A 21,577-nucleotide genomic window follows, 5' to 3' on the forward strand; every position below is an offset into this window, starting at 1 on the left:
GGGAAGGGAGGATCCCGAGATGGGTGCACCAAGGCCAGGCCACAGCCCTGTTCCCAGAGGCACACGCTGGGCCCACATGTCCTGTGTGCCGACCCCCACCCAGGCGCCTGTGCTCACTGCCTGTGTAATGTCCGGGAGCATCTCGCTAGCACGCTTTGTGGTCCTGCTGCTCTCTGGAGTACTGCCTTGCAGCCATCCTGAGGCCATCGCACTGGCATCCAGGGCTGCCTCTCCTGGTCTCTGCTGGTCCCTGTCTGGGTTCTGTTACCTTTGATACCTTGGGGGAGAGCCACCGTCCATGTCAGCAGAGGTCAGTGTCCTACCCAGCAGACCGCCTGTGCTGGGAGGGGGACACTCCTGATCCATGTCCGGGCTTCTCCTCCTTGGTCCTTGGTCTGGCCTTTCTCCAGCCTTACCTCCTGTAGCCTGTGTTCACTGCTCTTGGGTGCACAATCAGTGCTCTGGGTGTCCTGAGCCCTGTGCCTCTGTCACAGCAGGCGAGGAACAGATAGAAAATGGTCCAGCACATTCCCAAGTGCTCCTCTGTGAGGCCTGCCCTGCCCTGCTCTGAAAACAGATCTGCTCTCGGGGGCAGCACCGTGGTGGGGAGACCTGGAGAGTGACCAGGTATGGCAGGAGCAGGGAGATAAGCATAGTGAGGAGATGAAGCCGCAGCGGGGCCTGTAAGGAGGTCAGCAGGCAGTGCTGGAGGGATGCGTGTTACAGGCAGAGGGTTAGCCATCACCCTGAGGCTGGGACCAGCTGGGCCTGGCATTATATGAATGGTAGGGTGGGGACAGTCACTCAGAACTGGGAATGGCTGCAAGGGGCTGAGTGAGGTGGAGGTTGGCTTCCTTTACCTTTCTATACTGGATTAAAGAGTTCATTAGCTTGAGGGATAGGCAGGTGGATGGATGGGTATGTGGGTGAATGGAAGAGATAGATGACAGGCTAGACAGATGATAGATAGGATAGATTGGGCCCTGGTCTGGCTTAAGTGTCCCCCAAAGATCCCCAAGGTGGCATCCCTGAAAAGTGGTGGAACCTTTAAGAGGTGGGGCCTCGTGGGAGGTCTGTATGTTATTGGGGGCATGGCCTGGAAGGAGACAGAGACTGCAGCCCTTCTTCGAGATGAGGTGAATGTTTTCTCTGCCATGTACTCCTACCATGATGTGCCACCTTGCTGGGGACCCAAAACAATGGGACCAATTGATTGTAGGCTAAAACCTCCAAATCTCTGAACCAAAATAAACCTTCACACTTTCTAAGTTAATTATCACATGTATTTTATTATGGTGACAGAAAACTGACTAATATAGGTAGGTATGTCTCAGTCACTTTCTTATAGCTGAGACAAAATACCAGATAGCCATGACTTAAAGGAGAGGACCATTTCAGCTCACATCTTTGTTCCATGGTCATCCAGCTCCAAAGCAGAAGTGGCATGGCTGATGGACCTGGGGAGGGGTGGGGAGGCGTGCTTTTCCCACAGCAGCCAGGAGGCAGGGAGGGAGCAGGGCTGGAGATGGAAACACACCCAGTCACACCCCCAGTGCCACGAGACCATCCAGACCCCACCTCCTAACAGGGGGCCAGCCAGGAGCTCACCATGGTTCACCCCTTAGATCCAGTCTCCTCCAAACACATGAGGCTTTGGGGGGACACCCCGACCTGAATCATAACAGGAGAGAAAATCGGGACTGAGAGGTGGTGGGTGGGCAGATTGATACAGGAGGTGAAATGCGTGATGTATGTTTAACATTTTAAAAATGAGTTACAGTAGAAGACACTGGGATTAATCCGCTTCAGAAGACCCCTCACTCTGGACACACTTGGCCATCACTCTAGCCACTTTCAGAAGCTGCTCTGGAAGTGCCCTTTCACGTGTGTCAAGCTGTCTCAGTGTCCTGCGCTGACTCAACAGGTTTTCTTTTCATGGTCGCTTTTACCTTGCGGAAGATCCAGGAGTTGCCTGGTGCCGGGTCCCCTGAGCGCAGTGAGTGAGGATGCACTGCGATGGTCGGGAGAACCTGCCTTTCCGCGGGGACTCAGCGGCAACACTCACTATATTTTTTATCACACTTCTTACAGCTGAAAGTCAGGCAGCCAGATGTCTTCATGTTTTCTTCTTTTGCTCTTGGATATTTATTTTGGGGGAATGTTAACTCCAGTGGCTGTTGACCTGGGTCTGTCCCCCGGAAGCCACCCCAAAAGTCATCTTCTGGGGGATGTCGCCAGGCTGATTTTAAGCCACGGTGTCCCTTCTCCCACATGGATGCAGTGGGGTCCACCAGAAGATGGGGTGTGAGAACCTGTGCGACATGGCCTGGTCCCTCCCTCAGGGCCCTCCATCCACTGCAAGATGAGCCCAGGCACCCAGCTCGGGGTCAGATGACGATTTGGGACCCCGTGGCCATTTGAGCAGCACCTTCTAAGGGTTCCCGCCCACCTTCAAAGACTGGGAACAGAGCTTCTGAGCCATGATGGGGCCTAGCAGTGACGTGACCCCAGGCTCAGAGGGGCGTCCTGTCCATCTTGACATCTCCCAAGTGCCCTTCAGGTGCCCAGGGCAGTAGGGAGCAGAGCGAGCCAAACCCCTCCCAGATCCTCATCCAACCAAGGGAGCCATGACCTGTGGCTGGCTGGGGGACACTGGCAGGGCTCCTAGAAGCCATCTGCAAGCAGGGTGCTGACCCAGTGGGACCTGGGAAATGTTACCACATATAAAGCCGTGTCAGCGCACTTCCAAAAGCAACCCAGGGTCTGCATGCTCAGCGTTCACCAGCCCCGTGTTGTGCAAGATGTGGATGTGTCCTCACGGCCCCGTGACCAGAATGCCCAGCGCTTTGCCTCAGCCCTCTCCTCCTTTCCTGCACCCCAAGCCTCTGGCATGTGGCGCCCTCCCTCAGCTTGGCTCCTCGCACTGGAAACTGTCCCTGGAGCAGCTGCGCCCCTCACTTGTGTGTATAGAGAGTACCCTGTACAGGTGGCATTTCTACCCAGGACCTGGAGGATTTCAACAGCAAGCCCGAGAGACCCAGGCAGAGGGAGCCCCACAGCAATGGTGTCACAGCACATGACACGTGCCCTGAGGCACAGGTCGCTGGTGAGGGTCAAGTGCTGGCATGGAGGGGCACCAGGGAGGAAGGGGCCTGCTGTGCCACCACTCCCCTGTGCCCTTGGTGTACTTTGGGTTGGGGGCACCACTTGGCCAGGTGGTGCCAGGGATGGGCATGAGGGGGCACCAAGGTCTAGATGGGGAGTCCCCAGCGTTCTCCCCTCCATAGGCCCTCGTAGGAGGGGCACTAGTGGGGGACAGCCAGGAGGGGGAGGGGCCTGATGGTGGTCAGGGATGCTGGAGTCCAGCCAGGCGGGAGGCAGGAAGCCAGAAGGGTGTCCAAGGGCAGCCCGTGGGCTCGGCGCAATGCCCTAGTGCCTTGTCACAGATGGAAGGAGGAAGTCGGCAACACTGAGGCCAGCTGGGCCCAAGGCCAGGGACAGGTAGTCCTGTGTGTGCCCTCTCAGGATGGTACCCTAAGGAATCAGGTCCCACAGGTCCTGCAGCAGCTCTGAGGAGGCGGGGCAGCCCCAGGCCTCCCTTGGCACGGGCCTGTGGTCTCACCTGAACCAATGTTTCCAGTCTTCAGATGACAGAAACCAGATGCATCTATCCATCCATCTATCCATCCATCTATCACCTTATCATCTGTCATCTACATCATCATCTATCTGTGTCATCTGTCATCTACCTGCATCTGTCACCGTCTTGTACCTTTGTATCACCTGTCTGTCTTCTGTATCTCTGTCCTCTATCTGCAGCACTGGGGCTGGCCCCGGGCTTCGCACTGAGCCACCCCATCTGCTCGCCTGCCTTCTGTCCTTTCCTTTTCCTTCCTTCTTCCTCTCTCCCTCCCCTCTTTTTTCTTCTTTTTTTTTTTTTTAATCTGTACTGGGGATCGAACTCATGACCACGTGCTTGCAAGGCAGGTGCTTATGCCGCTGAGCTAAATCCCCAGCCTCTCCTTCTTCTTTCTTTCAAAATAGTCTCACCAAGTCACTAAGTTGCCCAGGCTGGGTTGGAACGTGTGACTCTTCGCCACGGCCTCTCACCATGCCGGGATTACAGGTGGGTACTGTGATGCAGGCTAGAAAGGGATCCTAAGGTCCCTCCAGGTTCTGTGCCTTTTCCAGAGTAAGTCGTGCCTGTATCTTCTGTCACCTCCTAGGTGTGCACTGCCTTGACTGTGGTGCCAGGACCCTTCCAGCAAAGGGTGGCTGAGGGCCTTGAGCAGTGCCCATGGTGTATCCAGAGTAGGGTCCCATGTTACGCAGGCACAGACAGAGGCCTGAGACTTGGCAGCACATTTCCTGATCTTGTGGTCTGAGAAGGGGGAGTGAGAAGGTAACCGGGGCCTCCCTCGTTGGACACCTGGTGGGAGCCCTGAGTGCAGCTGCTTTTGGCCCTAACACACAGAGAGCCGGCCGTGCGGTGACACGGCCCCACCTGATGTTCTGAGCCACTGTGAGCCGCAGCCTGTGTGCAGTGCTCGAGGGACCTGGCCCAGCCACACCAGCCACTAGTGCCCCTGGAAAGTACAAGCCCACTGTGACTCTGCTGGTGATGATGCTGGAGGAACTAGCGGGCGGGGGCAGGCAGGAGATGGATCCTTGTGCACATGCATGCACGCATGTGTGCACGAGTGTGCTGCATGTGTGCATGTGGTGAGGGGAGGCAGTGCAGGCAGAGGGCACGTGACACTGCTCTGCACCCTCAGGGTCCTGTCTGTGGACCAGGAGTAGTGACTGGAGTCCCAGCAGGGCAGGGGCGACACTCGAGGTACATACTCAGAGGAGCTGCCCAGCCTGTGCAAGGCAGGGGGCCAGGGACCCCATGGCCTCAGCTCTATTTGCTTGGTCTGTGTGCCACAAGTGACCTTTCCAGGACAGGCCCTGCAGCAAGCTGGGCCATCACCTCCAGCCCAGTGTGGCCAGCACCAAGGACTCAGAGGCTTGGTCAGGGATATTTCTCACCTCTACCTCTGTGTGGCACCACGAACCGCCCTGTTCTCAGAGCCCCTATCCCTGCTCAGCTGGCCAGCCCCACCCCTGGTGGGTCGTGCAGAACGTGTGTTTGTCTCCAGCCTCAGGCTGTGACTGTGGCTGTGTTCCTGGTCCCCAGACCCCAAGGCCAGGCTTTGGCAGGCTGATTCATCTGCCCCCCTCCAGGCCCAGGTCCCCTGGGGTTCTATTCCCAGCACAGGGCAGGGCCCCGGCTGTGAGGGCCTGAGGGACTAGACGGTGATATGGTGATACGTGGGAAGGGGCTCAGGCGATCACAAGCAGGGAATAGGAACGAGGGAGACGCCCTCCCCTGGGCTCAGTGTCCCCTCAGAAAAGCGAGGCGCAGGTCCTAACCTTCTGGGACTGTGAGAACTGAAGTTAACACATGTGAACACTGGGGCAGCTGATGCCCCCTCCTACAGCACCCTCCAATGCCTCCAGTTGGGGGTGCCCAGGCCAGGGCCTCACAGAGGTGCTGGGCTGGCGACAGGAGTCCACCCTTGCCTTGGCCAATGGGGCTAGAGGGAGACCAAGTGACAGGGACCACCGAGGGCAGAAGGAAGGCTCAGGGGCCATCTGAAGGGTGAGGGGTACACGGCACAGGAGACAGTGTAGGAGGAACACCTGTGGGGGAGGAGAATGGGCAGAGGACACCTGCGTGGGCAGGGGAGGGCTGGCCCCAGAGAGGCCAGGGACACTGGGGGGCCTGCCCCAGCTGGGGCAGCTGCAGTCACCCTCCTATCACCAGGCAGCAAGTCAGACAGAGAAGACTCTGTTTATTATCATCAAGCACCTTGTAGGGCGAAGGTGGTGAGCTCCACAGAGAAATTATAAATAATGAAAAGGAAACATTTAGAAAAAGAGGTGTCAGCCCCACAGCAGGGAGCGGGCAGCGGGCATCGGACAGCAGGGAGCAGGGGACTCTTTGGTTGTGCAGTGGGAGTGGCCTGGTGTCTGGCTCCATCACAACCCCCGAAAGTCGTCTGCCAGGAAGGCCAGGAGGTAGCGGCTGACGTGCCTATCAATGATGACCGGTGAGAAGCCCAGGACGCGCCGGGTCCCGGGCAGCACCTTGGGGTCTGGAAGAGGGGAGAAGGGATGGAGCAAGTAAACTGTCTCCCGCACTCCCTGGGGCTTGAGGGGTGGGAGCACCGCCACTTCCTCCCACTTAGACCCTGTGTGCAGACTTTAGGGGCACAGGGCCCTGGAAGCGCACCCTGCCCCACACCAGGAACCTTCCAGGGGCAACACACTCGGGCATCACGGGGAAGGAGGGCTGCAAGCCGTGTGCCTCAGTGGCCCCCTTCACATGGGGCCTGCGACCCCATGGCAGGAAAGACCTCAGGCTCCAGGGTGGGAGACCTGATCCCTGGAGCTCCAGGTGACAGGCGTGGCGAGGCTCCCTAAGCCCCGGAGCCCACTCCTCTCCAGAGAATAACGGTAACAGAGGCCACCGAGGCTGCAGGCTGCATGCACTCTACTCCTGTCTCTCTGCTGCTACACAGTGGGACACGGAGGTAGGGGCCCAAGGTGCCCCGCTGCACGCAGGGCTGGGCACCCACCTGGAGGGCAGCAGTAGAGCAGCAGGGCGAGGCCGGCGGCCAGGCCAAGGCCCGCCAGGAAGCTCATGGGTCCTGGGGGGGAATGAGCACCAGAATGAGGGCCAGGCCAGCAGGCAGGAGGGCCTGTCACCAACAGAAAGCCAGGAATGGATCCCGACAGGACGGAGGGCCCCTGGGGCACAGACAGAGCCCTGGGGGGAAGAGAGAGAAGGAGAGGGAGGGAGGGGGAGGCGGAGGGGCGCGGCCCCTGTTACCCCTGTCACTCAGCCTGCGGCTCTCGCTGCCCCAGTCAAGCTCTGTGCAATCTGAGTTCTCTGGAACAGAATCACAGAGCGAGGTTAGTCATGGGCTGGGCCAGAGAGCAAGGTGGTGGCCCCCAAGGCCATTTCTACCTCCCAAGCCTGCTGGGCCTCACACATCCTTGCATGGCCACCTCATGGCCTGGGATGGCTGGGCCAGGCCTGGGGAGGTGAGGACCCGTGGGGAAGCCTGTGGTTTGGGGTCTTTTCTCTTAGTCAGGCTCCTGTGACATCAAGACCCCAAGCGTGGCATGAGTATCATTGTTGAAAGCCAGTCTCATCATCTTGGTGGCTCTTACAAGGTGCAGCTGGGCTGCGAGCTTCTCCCCAGACCTCCCTACTCACCCAACCCTCTGGACAGGCCCTGGGGACACCAAGGAGCCATGGAAGAGGCTCCACCATCAGTGTTCTGGAAGACTGGCCAGGGCCTATCCACCTGCCCCTGGGTGTCCACACTGCATCCTGTGAAGCCTGTGGTGGCTTCTGTGGGCTCGAGTCCAGGCTGAGTGGCCTGGGTTCATCCCTGTAGCCAGACACAGCAGCCTCCCTTCCCAGGGCCCCATGCACAGAGGCCTCAGAACCTGGCCACCGCCAGTGCCCTCTCCGCTGCAGAAGCTCAGAAGACCCCAACCAGAAGGCCCAGGAGCACTGCCTGGGACGTGCCCCTCTAACTAGGACACACAAGATGACCAGCCATCCATGTCCAAGGGCACGCTATACAAAGTTGGGCACACAAGGGTGGCTGGGGGGCAGAAGGGGGCACCACCCCGGGTCCACTGTGAGCTGGAATAATTGTGGGCTGGGACAGTAATAATTGTGGGTCTCACCATGTAGTGGGGGCACCAGCACGGAAATGAAGTCCCCTCAGTGATGAGGGTGAAAAGGAGCATAAGAATGAAGGACAGAAAGGAGAGATAGACGGCAGGGCAGGGACACCGGGTGAGATTTGTACGCCCGCATGCGCTCCTTTGGGGCCATGGGATGTCCCAGGGGAGGGCCAAGGGACAGGAGACACCCAGGCCGGCCTGGGGACAGAGGACACCCTGGCTAGCGGTCAGCAGTCCAGCATGAGCACCGGGGCTGGGGATGGACTTACGCAGGGCGCGGCGGCTGGGCAAGTGGCAGTGCAGGGGCTGCGCGTGGATGTACAGGGCGCGGTAGAACTCCTGGCAGTGCCGCTCGCCGCTCCGCTGCAGGTGGCTCAGGAGGTCGCAGAGCCTCACACGCAGCGACGCCTTGGGGTTCCGGAACTGGGGACGCCAGAAGGGGGAAGGAAGGGAGAGCAGGCTGGGGGGCGGCTCCGGACAGCAGAGCCTGCAGCCCCAGCTCCCCGCCCACGGCTGCGGCCGTGGTGTCACTGTCCCTCCGCAGTGCCCGTGGCGTGGCAAGGAGAAAGCATGGGACAGGCGACGGCGTCCTGGGCCTCGCTGCAGCTTCCTGGGACCGCGGGGCGGCACCTCAACCCCCAGAGACCTTTTTATTCATCTGTTAGAAGGGAAAATAATAAAGCTACACGGCAGCCTCATAGGGAATTAATGAGGTGAGGGCATAGGTGACAACTTCTATCACTGTGCAGTTCACAGGAAAGAGAGTCAGATATTCAAGAATCAGTAGGGGAAGCGCAGGTTCTTCTAAAGCACTTGATGAACCAGCAGGGAGGCCGTGGCGTGGTGCTGCCCCCTGGTGGCAGCATGCGTGACTGCGGAAACCGCAACGGACACCGACGCACTGCGGGAGCCTTTTTCCTGTGTAAACATCTTACATGTTTTCAAATGTCCAAAGGATCACCTAGCAGACTTGAAATCGCACTAACACTGATTTAAGTCCAAATTGCTTCTGTATCTGTGGAGATGGGGTCTCACTGTGTTGCCCAGGCTGGTCTCAAACTCCTACCTCCTGCCTCAGCCTCCTGAGTAGCTAGGACACAAGTATTGACACCAAGTCTGGCTGAGCCCATCAGTGTTTGCTTTTGGGGTTTGTTTTTGTTTGTTTGTTTGGTTGGTTGGTTGGTTTTTTTGGTACCTGAGATCTAACTCACGACCTTGTGCTTGCCAGGCAGGTGCTCATGCAACTGAGCTAAAATCCCTCGTCCTGGCCCACTGTGACTTTCACGATGCAGCAGCACCTGAGCAGCAGAGGACCCGTGCTGACTCCTGTTCTGTCCTTACCAACTCGTCTCGTGAGGAAGGGACCCACTCAGCAAGGAGGCCAGGGGCAAGGCCTGGGGCGCCTGGGCCACCAGCCTCAGCCTGCTTAGTCCTGGTGACATCGCCTGGAGCAAGAGGCTTGGGCTAGTGCTTGGGAGAGGGTGCACCCAACTCTTCCACCCAGAGTCCTGAGACCAAGGCCACCTCAGGGTCCTCCAGGCCTGGGAGGTTGGGCAGGATGAGACCTGGGACAGAGCCAGACGGTGCATCCAGAATGCCATTTGCAAGAGGGCCTGCCCATGCAGCCATGCTCTGAGAGGTCAGGGTGTGGCCTAGCCTCTGGAGACAGGTGACCCTGGCCACAGGACAGCCTCTCGGGCCTCAGTAGTAGCATGTGCCATAAGGCAAGGTGACAACCATGCCTACTCGCTGTGGTGTGGATCAGAGACAATTTGGGGGGGGGAAGGCAGTGGGCAGCTGTTACCTTGCTTTTGTGCCCATTCCACAGATGGGGCCACTATGGTTCCCAGCAAGACCACCCTACCTCAGCATGCAGGGCCTGCCTGCCTGAGGCTGCTGCCCACCTTGCCTTCCTACTTCTGGGCATGGAGGAAGTGAGGAGAAAAAAAAGAAGCATTCTGACAGCTCAGAGATGCAGAGGGAAGAGCTGCTGTGTGGCACCAGGATGGCGCCAGGCCTGGACTGCCGACCCTCCCTCTTCCGTCCTCCCCATCTGCTCTTGTTCCTGTGCTTCCATGTGCTACTGTATGATGTCACATGTTGTCACATTCCCTGGGTCACCTCCTAGAACCTTCCCACCAACTCTGACAGGGGCCAGCAAGCATGATGACATATAAAGAAACTGAGGGACAGATCTTCTGGGCTCATTTCGGGCTACTCCAAAGAGACAGCTTTAAGATCAGGTGACCTGAGAGCCCAGCCCAGGTGTGTCACCTGCGAGCCACCCTGAAACACCAGGTGTGCCATCCCCTGAGACCAGCCAGGGTGAGCAGTCAGCTCCTCCCAGTCAGCAAGGAAGGGACCCTGGGAGGCGTGTGGGGACCCCCACCCTCACCTCCTCAGCACCTTTTCGGCCTCCTTGTTGGTGAGGACCTGTGGGTAGTAGCGGTTCAGCTGAAGGACGATTCTGTCCACCTGCTGCTCACTCAGGCACCCCTGGCCTGTCAGGAACGGCGTGTCCTGTACCAGGCGGTCGCAGTAGGTCTGATCTGGAACACACAGGGAAGTGCAGGGTGTGAGCCAGCGCAGGCCTGGGGGGACCAAAGCCAGCAGCCGTGGTACCGACCTCGGAGGCCCTGCGCCTGCGGCAGGGAGACAATCTCTGGAAAGCACCTGCAGGACTGTGTCCGCCTCGGGCTGCCCCCGCCTGACAACCCACCTGGGCAGAAGATGCAAGTGAGCAGGAGGTGCAGCAGGAGTCCAGAGAGGCTGCCCTTGCTGCCCATCTCCTGCGCCCAAGAGCTGATCAAGGAAAGTGGACTTCCAGGGGTGAAGCATCCGCCCTCTAGCGGACTGCCCAGGGCCATCTGTAAACTGGTGAGGCAGCTCTGAGAAGGCCAGGATATGGGCTCTGCAGCTCCCCCAACCACGCAGAGGCAGGACACAGGGCTCAGTGTGCCACTGCCAAGGGACAAGACAGCGTTCTTATCACATCTCGCAGTCACGGCTACAGCACCCAGCTGCACCATCGTCCCCTATCAGCGCTCCAGACAGGCAGGTCCAGCGAGGAGGTAGGCAGACATCTCCAGCCACTGTCCTGTCACCCCAAACATGCACAGGTCGGGGAACGGACATGGGCCCTGGAGGAGTATATTTTACATACGTGCCTGAGGGGGAGTTCAGTGTCAGCTCAAAGTGGATCATTAGAACCCTAAGACACTGCATGCAATCTCCATATTAATTACAAAGAAAATATCTATAGAATATAAACAAAAATGAACAAGAAATGAGAAGAGAATGAAAATCCATTACTACAAAAAAATCAATTCAACGCCAAAGAAGGCATTAATGGAAGAAATTAGGGTCAAAAAAACCACAAGACATACAAAAAATGCTGTCTGTAAGAGACTCATTTTACATCTTAAGACATAATTAGGTTAAAAATGAAGGGGTGTCCCTAGTATAAGAAATAGTAAGAGTACATAAGAGTTTATGGTAATCATGATTCCCCATTACATTGCTTTGAAGCCTTCTAAAGTTTTCATTCATTAGATGGAATGGTTTTATTCTGGTTTGATTTTATTATGTGTGATGGTATGAACAGCTATTTTGAAGAAAACAAGTCATCATAATAGCCAATGTTGATCTAATATCATCTTACTCTGAAGTTCTTCCATGCTTTTGCTCTTCTGTTTCCTGTGGTTCTGTCATGTTGTATCTTATTCAATTGTATTATGTGTGATAGTATAAACAAATTTTCTATGGAAAATGAGATAATATAGTAGCCATTATTCATTTTCTGTTATTTGGTTCTGAATGCCCTGTGATACTCTCATTCTCTTGAACTATTTTGTTATGTTTGATACTATTGTATATGAAGTTATGCTCAACTATTTCAAAGAGATATTATGGTAGTTACAGTTAATTATGGGTTGTCTTTTGGTGAAATACTGTGTTGCTTACGTTGTTCTGTTCTGATCTGCTTTGTTATATCCTTTTTTGTCTTAATCTCTTTAAAATAAAAAAAAAGTGAAGGGGTGCAAAAAGATATTCCATGTAAGTAAAAATCAAGAGCAGGTGATACTAATATCACACAAAACAGACTTTAATTGGAAAGGTGTTACAAGAAAAAAATTACATTAGGGGCTGGAGATTTAGCTCAGCGGCGTAAGTGCCTGCCTTGCAAGCAGGCAGTCGTGAGTTCAATCCCTGGTACCGATAAAAAGGAAAAAGACAAAAAAAAAAATTTACATTATATGATTTTTAAAGGTTTTTTTAAAATCCATTTTATTTCAAGAATTAAAAGAAAGGAAAGAAAGAAGAATCAGAAAAAAAAACTACAAAAAAATTTCAAAACATATCAATCAGGAGCAGCAATGGTACACACACTGCGCATTGTCACCCCCAAATCATTCACCCAGAGTGCAGGACATCTGCATTCAATTGTCTAAACAATACCAGAACAAATATTTCTCTTTAGCAAACTCAGAGAAATCAGTAGTGCAACTAACTATCCTAACTATTTTTCTATACCTATACCTATACATATACATATATATACATATATACATTTCTTCTTTCAGCTTCTTACACTAACAGTGTTTACACGTGCCTTATTTATGTTCTCAAGTTACATCCATTTCCTATAAAAGTCTCCAGTTATCCTTCTTTATGGCTGAGTAGAACTCCATTGTACAAAAATACATTATATGTTAATAAAAGGGTTAATTCACTAAGAATACACAGCGATTATAACAGTTATAAACAGAGGCTGAGGCAGGAAGTTACAAGTCTAAGCCCAGTCTAGACAACTTATTAAGACCCGCCTCAAAATAAAAATAAAAGGGCCTGGGAGATAGCCCAGCGGTACAGCACCTGACTGGCAAGCCCAAGGTTGTGAGTTTGATTCCCAGTATGAAATAAAAATAAAGGCTGGGGACACAGCTCAGCATACAGGGCTTGCCTAGCACATGTGAGGCCCTGGGTTCAATGTCCAGTACCACACACACACACACACAAAAGCAATAAGCACATAAAATAACTTCTAGTCTTTTACGGAAGTGCATACCAAAACCAGGAGGAGACACTGCTTCCTATTCTCTAGGACAGCCACATTTTAAAACTACAAGTGCTGGAGGGACAGTGAAAACACTCCACCTCTTGTGCACTGCTGGTGGAAATGCATAACGCTGCACCTCTTGTGCACTGTGGAAAAGGGAATGGGAATCCTCAAAACTGTAAACACAGGCTTTTATCACATGATCCAGCACTTCTGCCTGTGGGCAGGGCCAGCTGACAGCAGATGCTCAGACACCAGTGTGCCACTGTCCCTAGCAACATCTTTCTAAACAACTGCAGGATGGAATTAGCTCACTCTACAGGTAAGAGGCTCTCACAATGCAGCATACACGGATGCACAACGGGATGCTGCTCAATTACAGAAAGGGGTGACATTCTGACACGAGGATAGCTTTGAAAGCACATGCAGCTCAGGCGTGGTGGCGCATGCCTCTTATTCCAGCACTCGGGAAACCGAGGCAGGAGGATTGCCATGAGTTCAAGACCAGCTTGGGCTACAAAGTAAGATCAAGGTCAGCTTGAACTGCACAGTGAAACCCTGTCTCAAAAAAGCAAGCGCATGCTAAGTGTAATAAATCAGACACAAAAGGGGAACACGTGATCCCATTTATTCAGCCATACCCATAGTCTAATTCATAGAGATGGTGAGTAAAATAGAGGTTACCAGGACCTGGGAGCAGAGGAGCGTTCCTGTTTAAAACAGACCATCAACTTTAAAGACATCTTTTTTTACCCTTTTTTTTTCTTTTTGTTACCAGGGACCAAAAGCATGACCTCACACTCACCAGGCAACGCTTGGGCCTCCGAGCTCAATCCCCAGCCTGAGAGTCGCTGTTTAAAGGTGTAAGTTTCTGTCAGGGTTGATGACAAAGTTGTAGGAATGAGTAGCGGTGATAGCTGCCTGGCACTGTAAATGTGCTTAGTGCCACCACAGTGACTACAAAAGTAAACATTATATTCTGCATATTTTACCACAATGAGGATGAATAGCCGGGCAAACTATGGCTCATCGATACAATGAATCAGCACTAAAGAGAAATGAGTTACTGAGTGATGAAAAGACTGGAGGAGCCTAAACACATGCTTTTAAGTGGAAGGAGTCAATCATACAAACTCTATGATTCTAATCATCTGACATTACAGAGAAGGCGGCCTCATGAAAACATAAAACTAGCGATTTCCAGGCCAGGAGGAGGAGGGAATGAGTGAGTGGACATCAGGGAATTTTGACAGTAAAGCCTCACTAGGTGAATAAAGGACATTTCGCATTTGTCAGAACCTACAGAATCTATGATTCGGAAGTGAGCCCCAGTGTCAACTCGGAACTTCAGTTAATAGTGATGCACTAATACAAGTCATTAAAAAACTAGGGAAAATGGAAGGGGCCCTCTGGACCTTTTTTTTTTTTTTTTTTTTTTTTTTTGGTACCAGGAATTGAACTCACGACCTGATGCTTGCCAGGCAGGTGCTGTGCCGCTGAGCTACACCCCCTGCTCCATTTTCTACAAATAAAACTGCTCCAAAAGCAGAGTCCTGGAGCTGGGCACAGTGGCATGTGCCTGTACTGCCAGTTTCTTTGAAGGCTGAGGTAAGAGGTTTGCTTTGAGCCTGGGAGTTCAAGGCCAACCTGGCAACACAATACGACTGCTTCAGCAATAAAGAGGTGAGAAAGCCAGGAGTGGTGGTGCACACCTGTAAGCCCAGCACTCAGGATGCCGAGGCAGGAGGATTTTGAGCTCAAGGCCAGTGTGGGATAGAGTGAGACCTTGTCTCAAAGTATGAAAAACTAAAAATAGCAAAAGAAGAGTTACATAAATAATAAAATGTGTGTTAATTAAGAAGAAAATCTATTTGGAAAATTCCACATTGTTGATTTAAAAAAAACTAAAGGTCACAGAAAGTTGGGGTAATTGCCTGAGTAGGGTGACAAAGGACCTTTCTGAGTGGCAGAATGTTATGTCTCAATTCCCCCTAGGCTGACAGCCTAGCAGGTACACAAATTTGTCAGCATTTACCAAACTGTTCACTAACAACAAGCGCGTTTGTTCGGGAGTAGATCACACTTATATAAGGCAGATCTTTTACAAAATAGGATTATCATGTTGAAAGAAGTGGCCTCTCCTCTGGCTTCATCCCTGGGGCACGGATCTAACAGGCTTTTGTCCTTTCAGATCTCCCAGGTCCACATGGCCAAGAATGGTGGGCAGGCTGGTTTGCAGTGGCTCTCGCCAAGGAGCTAAGAGGAATCCCAGCGGAATCCAGGGAGCACTCCCGTGTGCCAGGCATTCTGCAGACTCTATGTCTACCTATAACCAATATCCTTCCACCAGCTCTGCTGGTGAGCACAACTACCACCCCCCACTTTCAGATATGGAAACTGAGGCACAGCAAGAAGATAAAAAGTACTTGTTCAAGACTGCAGCCAACCAGAAGTGGCAGATTCAAGGTCAGAACGTAGGCAAAGCTGTGCTGGGGTCAGCTCTTGACATCCAGGCTGTCTGACTCTCTTATTAGCACATAAGTCAACTGTGTGATCGGGTGCATGGGTCTGCTCCCTGCCAGACAGGAGCAATCCCGCAGCTGCCTGTCTAGCGCTGTCTCCCCAGGGTGCACCGTGTGTGTGGCCAGGTCTGAGCTCACAGTAGGCACACAGGAATAAGCTCTGGAATGAACGGATGCTGGTCCAAAGCCCAAGGGCAAGGTCTGTTTGTGAACAGTGCCTGGTACTCTGCTCTGCAGTGGCTTCCTTTCCCTCAGTGAGCCGCTAAGCCAGCTGGGCCTCCACTGCCCACAAGCCATGAGTCATGGCAGGCCTGAGTCACCTGGCACAGGCGGCATAGCCCAGGGGCTGAGGCTGGCTGTGTGGCCCCAGGGCTGTGCCTTCCTGCAGTTCTAGTGAGCTGTGCGTGCCAACCACACACAGGCAGCCACTGGGAAGCACAAAAAGATGCAAGCAAGGACTCCGCCTTGTACTCGGTAAACAAGGCCCAGAACTGTTCCCACAGGATAAAGGATGGAGTGCTCTCAACAAAACCCATGAGCCTTCACCACGTCCACACTCCTGCTGCCTCCCAGCTGGCACCAGCAGCATGGATTCCACTCTTGGCACCCTCATCTGAGCCTCCTGGGCAGACCCTGTCCAGAGTGTTTGTAGGCATTGATTTGCACGCACGCTGGCTGGCAGGGAAAACTGGTGGAGGCAGTCGCCCACCACAAAGAGGGGCAGTGAGCCCAGGACCACAGTTCTGCAGCCCATTCCCCCCACCACAGTCCTGGTCCTCCATTTCCCATCCCCAAAAGAAAGCCTGTGGAAAGTGTCTGGAGTAGGCAACAAACAAAAAGCGTGTCCTGTTTCCCCAGCCTAGAGAGGCCTGCCTGGCTGCGGCCTCCAAGCTGGAGGGTCTCCTTAGACAAGAAGTCTGGGACTACCTGCTCTGCTGCAGTGGGCCGCCTCAGACTTGGCAAATGCCCGGCCCTAAGACAGCCCCTTGGAGGCCAACACAGCTCTGAACACATCCTGGGGATCTCTCTAAGGAAGTGGGATCTAGGCAGAGGAACCATTTGCCTGGGCCAGATCTCATTCTGCCTCTGCCCCGGGGCAGCACCGTGGCCCCGGGGCACGGGTCCCTTCTGAGAGTCTGGCTCCGCATCCATCCACAGAGGTGTGGAACCAGAAGGGCCCAAGGCAGGGCTGGTGCACAGCAGGAAATAGCAGCCATGGGTGTCTGCAGGAATGATACAAGGGGAACAGGTGGCAGCTGAGGTCTCTTCTGGCAGGATAGTACCAGGTTCCGTTCTGTAAGACCCTATTTGTGCTCTAAACTCCAGTGAGTGCAGAGGAGAGAGGATGGAGACTCCTGGGACCACCCTGCTCCCCTGGGTCACTCCAAGTGACTTATGTCACCAAAGGCAGAGAAAGACCCTCAGGAAGGAGGTGTGGCCCAATATCCCCAAAGGCCCCCCTTCAAAGTGCAAAGCCCACGGAGCAGGGCTGCCCTGCTTAGATGGCATCAGGAAGAGGAGGGGCAGGACCCAGCCCTCGGAGGTTGACAGGGGTGGTTGGTGATGGAGCGCAACGGCCTCGGGATGTGGGGAGTCCAGTCCCTGCTCCCACTGCTCTGGGCGACTGCTCTGGGCCCGTCGGAGACAGGGATGCGCGCGACTGGGGCCCCATCGACCCCCGAGGGAATGAGGCGCTGGAGTCCCAGCCTGCGCCTGCCGGGCGTGCACAGCATCTCTGCGCCAGCGCTACTTCCTCCCTCAGACCTCAGCCCATCCTGGCCGCAGCACGACCCACAGCTGCGGGGCCCGGCGTCGCGCGGTGCACCTGCGCCCGAGCTCACCTGCGGCCTCCGCCCCCAGCTCGGCCCCGAGCTCCCGCCACCCCGCGCCGCGCCGCGCCGCCCGCCACGACCAAGGTCAATCGGCTCCCGCCACCGGCCTGGGCCCGCGCCCACCTGTCATGGCGGCGGACACGGCGCCGCCCCGCCTTCGCCGCCGTCCGCCCCTCCGTCCTCCGGCCAGCCCACCGGCTCCGGTGACCTCCGCCCGCGGGACGGCCCTAAGCCATGCCCCTTCCCGCTAGGCCCCGCCCGGCCGCCACGGCAACGTCGCGGGCTTTAACTCCCGCCCCTCACGGATCCCCGCCCCTTTCCGCTAGTCCCGCCCCCGACATGGACGGCTTGCTGAAATCACGCCCACCAATCGAAATCCGCCTCCTTGGCGCTCCCGGCCCTGCGCCCCGCCCCTCGCTGAGCCGCGCCCCGCCTCTCACTCGAGCCCCACCCCCCGGAACAGCCTACCCAATAGCAGGAGCGTATCTCGGGGACGCAGCCTGTCTCCTCGGCCCCGCCCCCAGCCCCTCCCCGCGGGGAATCCCTGAGGTTCACACGCATCCGGCGCGCTAAATCAGCCGCGCAGCTCCGCCCTGGGCCCCAGCGCTCTGGCTCCGGGATGGCGACAGTGACATACCCAAGGTCGTCCTGGAGGTCATGTCTGGGGCAGAAAGCCCGTGGGCATCTGGTACCCCCCACCAGGCTATAGCCCAGGTGGATGGAGCCCGCCTGGACGAAGACGCTTCACTAATCCAGGGGCGGGTAGGGACTCAGTAGTGTGACCTAGGCTGTGCAGCCCCGGTCGGGTCCCTCGTCTGCACAAGGGGACCCTGGCCGGGTATTGTGTCCCTAACTAGAGAAGTCGGTTAAGCTGCTTTCGCCTCACTTTCCCGGACTATGCAGTGGGTGACCTCAGAAAAGTCTCTCACCTCTCTCCGACTTCCCAAGGCCTTTGTAGCTCTGGTGCCCAGCACAGGAAGTGCCCAGACCCACAGGAAGGCCTGGGGTCAGCTAAGAAATGGACACATGGGGTTGGGGAGGGCGGGTGCCCGCAGCCCGTACTGTTGGTGAGGTGCTTGGTTTATCTGTGCCTGCAGTATCCTCATTAGCATGGAGACTTTGTTGCCAGCTAGGTATGGGGTTCCCTTCTGGGTCCTCCTGCCCTGTGCCTCAGTTCTTTCCTGTGCTGCCACGGTTCATCGTGAGTGGGGACCGGGGGTGGGGGGTGGGGGGTGGGGAATGAATGTTACTAAGAGGAAACACCAAGAATAAGGGGATCTGTCTAAATCAACCGCCAGGGTTTCAATGGCCCTACAAAAATTTAATGTTGAAGTTTAATCTTCATGGTGAGGTATTTTTAGGTGTGGCCAGGTGAGATGGTTAAGAGGTAATTAGGATTCATCTGTTCTGGATTAGAGGATTAATGGGTTATCGAGGGAATGGCTTTGTATAAAATGAGCCTTCTGCCTCTCACTTTGGGATGGCCTCTTCCAGGCCCTAATCTGGCAGGAATACCCTTCGGATGTTGAGATGCTAGAGCCCAGTTCCAAATTCATGAGCTGAATATACCTTTGTTCTCTTTTTAAAAAATCAGATTTTATTGGTACATTTTAGATATACATAGTGATCACCTTCATCATAGGGAATTTGTACTTGTACATGACCGATTTGTTTTTTACCCCCATTCTTCTGCCCTCCCTTCAACTCCTTCTCTGCTCCCCCTTTACGAAAGGTTGTTTCCAGGTTATAAAACACCTAGTTAAAAAAAAAAAAAAAAAAAAAACCTAGTATTCTGCTAGAGCAACAGAAAACGTGTTGACACATTGGACTAACAGGATTCTTGATGAGAGCGGGTGGGGGCCACCAGGTGTCACCTGGAAAGCCCATCTGATAGCAAGAGGAATCAGATATGGAGGGTGGCGGGTTCTTCTAAACTGACTTGGTGACACTCTTTGCTCAATCCGGATATTTAATAAGGGAGGTGATGTAGATGGGCCTTGGAGAAGGTGCAGAAGCCCAGCTAACGTTTGGTCAAGGTTACATACGTCCTGGTCTTATACCTCCACCCCAATTTGGAACCAGGGCACGTTTATCTTATCAAAAGTAACCATAATCGTAAGGTGTACAGAAAAACGACTTCGTGGCAGGTGCTTTGCACTTCCCTGATTGTCAGGGGTTTGGTGCCCTCCTTACCCCAATCTGCTTGCCTGCTCCTTTCCCACCATGGCTCTCCCAAGCACATCCAACTCCCCTTCCTCCCTGCTGAACTGAAGGGGCAGCGCCACCCCTTACTGGCTCCGCCGTGCCAGTCTCTCTGTGGCATCCACAGGGCCGGGTCACCCCAGGCTCGGAGCCTTTCCACTCCTCCAGAAGTATCTCTGGATTTCCAAACTTCTTTGCATGTGGTGCCCTCATCCCAGAATTCTCTTCCCAGTTCCCTGACATCCTCCTTTCCTCAGGCTCTGCCCCAGTGTCCCCTCGTCTGTGCCCTCCTGGTCCATGTCACCGTCCCTGGGGCTCCCAGTCTCAGAGAATCACTACAGCCTGGTCACTGTGCCATAGCACCTACTCCACAAGAGCCAGCATGCAGTAGGCACTGAGCAGAAGCCCATGAGTAACTGGTGATGACTGGGGCCAGGGACATAAGAAAAGCACAGACTTTGTAAGACAGAGTGACCTTCCTGGGAGGCGCAGGCTAAAGACAGCCTATTCCTGGGCCAGGGGCAGTGTTGGGGGGACAGGAGGCTGGAATTGACCATACCACATGACGAGGTGCATGATGCAAGGGTCGTACACTGACAAGGAACAATGACATTTTCTTCCTCATTCTCTTGTGGTCGGGGGTCACCATGTATCCATTCATTCCTTCAATAATTCACTCAACAAAGGTCTCCTATTTTGCTCCCATCCAACAGACAGATCAGAGGGAAGCAGAGGGAGCCCTGAGCCCCACAGCTTCCTCCATGAGCACACAGACACACAGCTGTGTGGAGTCATGATAGGTGCACTGAAGAAGGCCAGGCCAAGGAAGAGGCAGAGGGTGACCGGCACGGCTGCCAAGTCTCCACAGTGGCCCCAGAAATCTTGATGGCCATGGTGTCATGGTATTGATAGCCATTCCCCCTTAAGAGACTCTAATCATGGGACTGTTCCCCTATCCATGTCCATGGAAAAAACTGTCTCCCACAGAACTGATGTCCAGTGCCAACAAGGTCAGGGCCTGCTGCCCTGGGGAGTCCTGTGCTAAGTAAAGTAAGTCAGTCGAAAAAGGACAAATGGCTCATGCTTGTAATCCCAGCTCTTGAGAGGCTGAGGCAGGAGGATCATTGCAAGTTCGAGACCAGCCTGGGCTACAAAGTGAGCTCAAGACCAGCCTGAACTATGTAGTGAGACCCTGTCTCAAAAAGACCAACAACAAAAAAAAGGACAAATGCTGTAGGATTCCACTCCCGTGAGGCCCTGAGCACAGCCAAACTCACAGAAGTAGAAAGCAGACCCATGGCTGCCAGAAGAGGGGTTAGTGTTTGGGGAAGAGGGGTTAGTGTTTGATGGGCCAGGGTTTCAGTCTCAGCAGATGGAAACACTGTGGGGATGGACAATGGTGACAGCCTTGCAAGACTTTGGAGCTGTGTGACAGGGACTCTGGGGGGACTCAAGTGGAGGCTGAGCTTGAGAAGCCTGGTTACATCCAGACCCTCTGGAGTCCTGGGCCCCAGCCTGAAGGAACTGCCAGCCCCACTTGTGTCCCTGACCCTGAAACCCAGCTGCCACTCTGGATGGAGGCTGAGGGAGCATGCAGCATTCCAGTGGGGAGCCCCAGCCCGGGTCCCAGGCAACAGTGAACTCAACCGCCACCCCCTGCCCCCCAACTGCAATCACACCTGAGAAGCACAAGCTAGTTCTGCCTGGCTGAGGCCAGAGAGTACACCGACAGAACCAGGGTACACGAGGGTAATGTGGAAGCAGCTGCTGATGCTGTGGAGTTCGGGGTGATCGCTGGATGGGAGTAGAAACATGAAACATGCAGGTAACCCCGTGACTGAATTGAGGCACAAGACATAATTTTTTTCCCCAACCACTATCCCTGGATGGGGACATACTGCTGAATAATGATGTCTCCTCTGTGTGGGACTCTAACTGCAGCCTCTGGGTGTCTGAATTGAGCATGCTGTGGCTGGGGCCAGCCCCTCCACCATAGGTACTTCCATTGGGACGGAGGCTGCTCCACCTACCATGGGCTCCGAGGTGCACAGGAGGTAAATTTGGTGATTGACTCCCTGAGATTTGGAGGACTGCTTGCTTCAGCAGTACAAGCGCAGCGATCCTGACAGATAATAGCAACAGATGTTACTGTTACTGGGTTTTTGGAGCCGAGGAGTGAAGTGCACATAGGAGCCATGGGGCCACCAGGTACT

General features: G+C 54.6%; 1 protein-coding gene across 2 annotated transcripts; it reads right to left on the reverse strand.

Moving 5' to 3' along the window:
- Positions 1 to 5,817: 5,817 nt before the first annotated feature.
- Card19 (caspase recruitment domain family member 19) lies at positions 5,818 to 17,456 on the reverse strand. 2 transcript variants are annotated; one of them, XM_003468382.5, is made up of 6 exons: positions 17,286 to 17,456; positions 10,156 to 10,298; positions 8,019 to 8,172; positions 6,878 to 6,937; positions 6,624 to 6,695; positions 5,818 to 6,140 (listed from the first exon to the last, which is right to left on the reverse strand). In XM_003468382.5, the coding sequence occupies exons 1-6, from the start codon at positions 17,290 to 17,292 to the stop codon at positions 6,025 to 6,027; spliced, it is 552 nt and encodes a 183-aa protein (XP_003468430.2). In that variant the 5' UTR covers positions 17,293 to 17,456; the 3' UTR covers positions 5,818 to 6,024. The 2 variants fall into 2 exon arrangements, with proteins under 2 accessions (XP_003468430.2, XP_005002979.1); XM_005002922.4 differs by lacking the exon at positions 6,878 to 6,937.
- Positions 17,457 to 21,577: the final 4,121 nt, after the last annotated feature.

The sequence above is a fragment of the Cavia porcellus genome, unplaced genomic scaffold (assembly GCF_034190915.1).
Source record: "Cavia porcellus strain 051 isolate PalLab524CR breed Dunkin Hartley unplaced genomic scaffold, mCavPor4.1 scaffold_17, whole genome shotgun sequence".
NCBI classification, from domain to species: domain Eukaryota; kingdom Metazoa; phylum Chordata; class Mammalia; order Rodentia; family Caviidae; genus Cavia; species Cavia porcellus.

What these genes read in the sequence shown, in the direction of transcription:
- Card19 (XM_003468382.5), bottom strand. An exon ending in CCGCAGGCTGAGTGACAGGG is followed by an intron (nt 6,696 to 6,877) that starts GTAACAGGGGCC and finishes ATTCCCCCCCAG; the next exon opens with GACCCATGAGCTTCCTGGCG. An exon ending in GCTCTACTGCTGCCCTCCAG is followed by an intron (nt 6,141 to 6,623) that starts GTGGGTGCCCAG and finishes CCCCTCTTCCAG; the next exon opens with ACCCCAAGGTGCTGCCCGGG.